The sequence below is a fragment of the Triticum dicoccoides genome, chromosome 1A, assembly GCF_002162155.2.
Source record: "Triticum dicoccoides isolate Atlit2015 ecotype Zavitan chromosome 1A, WEW_v2.0, whole genome shotgun sequence".
In the NCBI taxonomy this organism is placed as follows: Eukaryota; Viridiplantae; Streptophyta; class Magnoliopsida; order Poales; family Poaceae; genus Triticum; species Triticum dicoccoides.
In genome coordinates, this window is record NC_041380.1 from 405,429,905 (window position 1) to 405,434,967 (window position 5,063).

Consider the following 5,063-nt stretch of genomic DNA (forward strand, 5'->3'; position numbering starts at 1 on the left):
TTGGGTGAAACAACATGGTCAAAGGTTGCTCGACTGGCTCAGCAAAGTCATCAAATGCTTCTGGTCCTTCTCCAAGTCCTTAGTCTACCTCGTTATCTAACGTTGGACGAAACACAATAAGCAACACAATAAGGCAGAAAAATAGAATTGTCCTAAAAATATAGGAGAAACTTTTCGAGGACCCCTCTGGTCATGAGAAAAATGACTAAAGTGACTTTATTTATTGTAGAGCTATTGGTATTTTTGAACATTTCATTTTGTTGGAATCAAAGGAAATATGGACTTGCATGAAATCCAGAAGATGCCTTTTTATAAAAATGAGTGAATGCACTCATCAAATCAATAATGATTCCAGAAACATTTATAAATTGGTTTCACTGGATTTGGAGTTCAAATGAATACTCTAGGACTTACTTAAGTTGACATATATGCTAAAATGATCTATTAAATGAACCAGACAGAATGTGGTCGTACCAAAAATGTTCAGTATGGCTTTCTAAATAATATATCGTTATTTAGGAAACATGCATAAATTTGAATCATTGCATTTGGAATTCATTTGAATCCTAGGGAATTATTTTTAGTTCACTTGAAAAAGAAAACAGAGAAGCCAACTGAGCTAGATGGGCCGACCAGCCAGATCCAGCTTAGTCGACCGCACGGGCCGCGTGCACCAGTTTAAACCTGGCAGGCGGGGCCAGCCTACCAGTGAGACAGAGAGGGGGGAGCGTTTCTCAAGGCGTCGCCTGCATCGACGCTGGTCATATCCTCCCAGTACAGACACCAATGGACTCGGGAAACTTCCGCGTGTCAGGTGGTGGTCGAGGTGGTCACCGGAATCCACAACGGCGAGGTGGCCCGAACGGCGGCGACGGAGACGATGATGGATTTGACGGCTCGGGCACGAAGGCGTGCGAGAAAACATCGCACGAGCTCCGCCTCGACGAAAGAGGAAGAATGGGAGAGAGAGGGAGCCGTGGGGTGGCCGAAAACAACCGGTTCGACGGCGACCCGAGGCGGTTCCGCCGTGCTCGATCTTGAGCTTACCGAGGGCTAGGCAAGAAGCTTTTAGGCGCGGGCGACGGTTGGTGTTGGTGGAGCTGGATGGGAGTGGAGGAGAGGCCAGGGGCTCCAATTCGCGCCCTGGAGCGTGCCTGAGGCTCGGTCGTGGTGTTTGTAGTGGACTGAGAGCGCGAGGAGGGAAATGAGCATGGCCAGGTGGTTAAGGGGAGTGCGTGGGAGCGTTGCATGGCACCTGAGCAAGGAGAGAGCAACAGTTGTGGCTTGCACACGTCGGGCGCTCTCGGCTCGGGTCATGGCCGTCCAACAGTCCAAAGAAGAAGAGGAGAGGCTTGGACTTTGCCCAACAGTCACTAGGGGTGCAGATGGATGGTTTGGATACACCGGCTTGGCTTAGAATGGTTGGGTTTAGTAGCATGGCATCAACAGTGCCATTAGTGCACTGTTGAGCGTGCTCTGACGATTTCAGCGATTCTAGGAATGAGGAGAGGTTTGCTACTGTCCAGGGGTGGGTTTTGACCAAGTCTTGGTGCTGGGGATCAGAAGAAGATAAGGGAGAGAGAAAGAAAGTGCTCCTGCCCCCCTGTTCAGAATGCTGGAAGCATAGATTTGAGCAATGATTTGGTCAAATTGACCACTGAGGATGGCACTAGATGGGCTTCATTGCAGGAGGCAGCTCTGATAAAAATTTCGTGGCATTTGGAAAAACTTCGCTTCACAAAATTTTCAAAACCAGATTCTGCATGTAGTGAAACAGAGGAAGTAATCCAAACCAAATGAATGATCTGGTGGCTCAAAATTGGGAGGGTGGACATTTGACTACATTTAGCCATCCAAGAATTATTTGGGAATTTTTTGAGAAACTTCCCTGTGTAAAAGTTTCAAACCCTAGAAATGGGCAAAACTGAAAATTGTAGATCTAGGAATATTTTTGAATATGATAAGTGACGTGTTACGGGTTGCGAGCCGTCAGATCGGCATAACTTTGTGGTTGAGCGTTGTCCTCACTTTTGCAACAGAGATCGTGTTGCAAGTTCTCTTTCGCAACACAAGTCTTGTTGCAAAACATTTGCAAGAAAGGTTGTGCTGTAGATTTTTTTTGCAACATAGCTCTTGTTGTAGATTTTTCTTTTTGCAACAGAGGTTTTGTTGCAGAATTTTTTTTACGTCTCCCTTTTTTGGCATCAGAGCTGTTGTTGTGAAAGGAACTTTTGCAAAACGGGTGATGTTGCAGATTTTTTTTTTAGAACGAAGTACTTAGAATAGTGCGGTGCATGAGCCACATATGGGACATGCGTCACGCTCCGGAGGCGGCGGACGCCCCATCGGATCAGCCGGTTGTTCTTGAGCTTTTCCCATATGATAATGGGTTGAAACTCTTATATACGATAATGATTATGTTATTTTTGTGTAGCTCGCATAAAAATGTATTTTGCCATGAAACTTTACAGACAAGTGGTATACATCTGTAGGTGTGTGTGTGTGTGTGATTAAGAGCTTTTTTTAAACCTAAATTTTGGTTTTTGACTTTTTCTTTTCTTTTCAAATTTAAAGCTCCATGGAGCTTGAGCTCCATTAGCAATTTCCGACATGTTCGTACATATAAAATACTTATCATGCATTAAAAATACCCACAGTGTATTTGAAAAACTATTCATCGAGTATTAGAAGAAAGTTTACCGAGTATTTCAAATAATGTTCACCACATATTATTTAGGGGAAAACACCCACCATCAATTAACTATTTATATTACGGCCAACATCACCTTGGACATAAAAGAAATCTTAGTCAACTTATGTGTAAGCGGACCCTAGAAAAATGCACTTAGTGCACCACGTGCAATCGCCGCTCTCCATTCAGCTTCCAAATTAAGAGATGAAGCTAGAACAGACCAAAGAAAACCAACACCGAGCAAATGGACGCCACACAAACACTCGAGACAGTTAAAAGGCATGGTTAAATTTAGCAAAGCCAATGGCCGGGCAGCCAAGTAATTAGGTACCAAAGCCAACACGCGCGCGCGCGCACGATCGGGCACGCACGACCCCGCCAGACTTCCTCTCCACCGCGCTCTCTCCTCCCCTTCCCCTCCAAGGCGAACCAAGAAACACCCGCCGACCTCGCCAGCCTTCGACCACCGCGATGTGGTCGTCGTGGAGCCGGCGGAAGCCAGCCGCCGGGCGGCTCACGCATTCCCCGTCGTTATCCTCGTCTGCCACGTCGCCGTCCAAAGAGCACAGCGGCATCGGCTCCGTCCTTGACGATGCGGCGGCACCCCCCGCCGGCGGAGGCAAGATCGTCCTGCACCGCGTGCGGTCGTCGACCAAGCTACGGACGTGCAAGTCGTTCGCGGCGGCCGAGGAGGCAGCGGCGGCCGCGGTGGCGGCCGAGCGGCGTGTCGTGCTCTACTTCACCTCCCTACGAGCCGTGCGGCCCACGTTCGAGGCCTGCCGCGACGTGCGCGCCATCCTGCGCGGCCTCCGTGTCGGCGTCGACGAGCGGGACGTGTCCATGGACGCGGCGTTCCTCACCGAGCTCCGCGCGCTGATGCGGCGGGACCAACCGCCGCTGCCGCAGCTATTCGTCGCCGGACGGCTCGTCGGAGACGCGGATGACGTGCGCGCGCTGCACGAGAGCGGGGAGCTCCGGCGCGTCGTGGCCGGGGCGCCGCAACTTCCACCCACGCCGTGCGCGTCCTGCGGCGGCTCGCGGTTCGCCCCCTGCGTCGCGTGCGGCGGCAGCCATCGCTGGTTCAGCGAGAAGACTAGGGGGTTCCGTGTCTGCGCAGCGTGCAACGAGAACGGCCTCGTGCGGTGCACCGCATGCTCCCGCGGCTGAAGCTCCTCACATATCGGAGGCGACCATATCGCGCATGGAAATGGAAGTGCTGGCTACCTCAATTATCAAATGTGCCTGCCCCATTCGATTGAAATCCAAAGGATATGTTCCTCAAACCGTGTGATTTGTGTGAAGATCGATGTTTGGACGTGGTTCAAGCTTAGCTGATGTTCATGAATAGAAAGATCGATTAATTAAAAGGAGGATAATTGCAGATTTCTCACCCTTTTGTTTTCATGGAAATTGGATGAAATCGTAGTTGAAGTAATAACCTGCGGAAGAACCCGAAAGAAATTTGTTACTCCCTCCATTCCTAGGGAGTAGATATGATTAAGTCCCGAATGTTATATTTTGTCTCTCTATCACACTAAGGCCCTGTTTGGTTCGGCTTTTATTGACGGATTCCACTGCCGCGCAGCAGAATCTGAACCAAAGGGCAAACCCAGCAGAATCCGATTTTAGAAATCCGCTGCCAAAATCTGAACCAAAAGCGGAAGCAGCCCAGGACGTGCTTTCCAAAATCTGATTCCGCTGCGGGCCAAAATCTGAAAAAGCTGTATCAACTGGTTTGCCAAATGACCTAAAAAATTTTCACATCAGATTTTCCACATCCATTTTTCCACAGCAGATTTTTCACAGCTGCTTTTAGAAATCCACAGCCGAACCAAACAGAGATGATGGAAGACCAAACAGAGATGATGGAAGACCAAAAACCCAGCATATGCGGTGTTGCAGGGAGAAAGGGGCGCAGAGATGATGGAAGACCAAAATCTAGCGGCGTGGGATGCGGAATCTAGCATCACCCCACCCCTAAAAGAAAAACATTTACTCGCTCACCTGTAACGCTAGAACAAACCCAACCTCAGTTCTTGGCACCGGCGGCGGCAACGACTCAGATCTGCAGAAGTAGCGGTGGCGGCTTCAATCTTTGGTAGGAGGATATGGTTCTCACCTTCGCCTTTGACTCCATCTCGTCCTCCTCATCTCCGCCATGGGTAGGTCGTCTGCTCCAAAGGGTGTAAGCAGCACACAAACCTCCTTCTGATGTTAGGTCGTTATGTACGGTTAGTGTCAATTTCACCATTGCTTACCGCAACATCGATGTCGCCATTAGGTCGTTATGGACGAACGAATCAAGTTGGTTGTTCAAACGGTACCATTCATTGTTGTGATTCAGCCCTAGGCCATGTCGGTCACAAGAGAG

At 49.3% G+C, this 5,063-nt stretch overlaps 1 protein-coding gene across 1 annotated transcript; it reads left to right on the forward strand.

The window, feature by feature from the left end:
- The first annotated feature begins 3,163 nt into the window (after positions 1-3,163).
- On the forward strand, positions 3,164-4,140 carry LOC119353370 (uncharacterized protein At3g28850-like). Its single transcript, XM_037619982.1, has one exon. The coding sequence runs from the start codon at positions 3,164-3,166 to the stop codon at positions 3,857-3,859; it is 696 nt and encodes a 231-aa protein (XP_037475879.1). The 3' UTR covers positions 3,860-4,140.
- Positions 4,141-5,063: the final 923 nt, after the last annotated feature.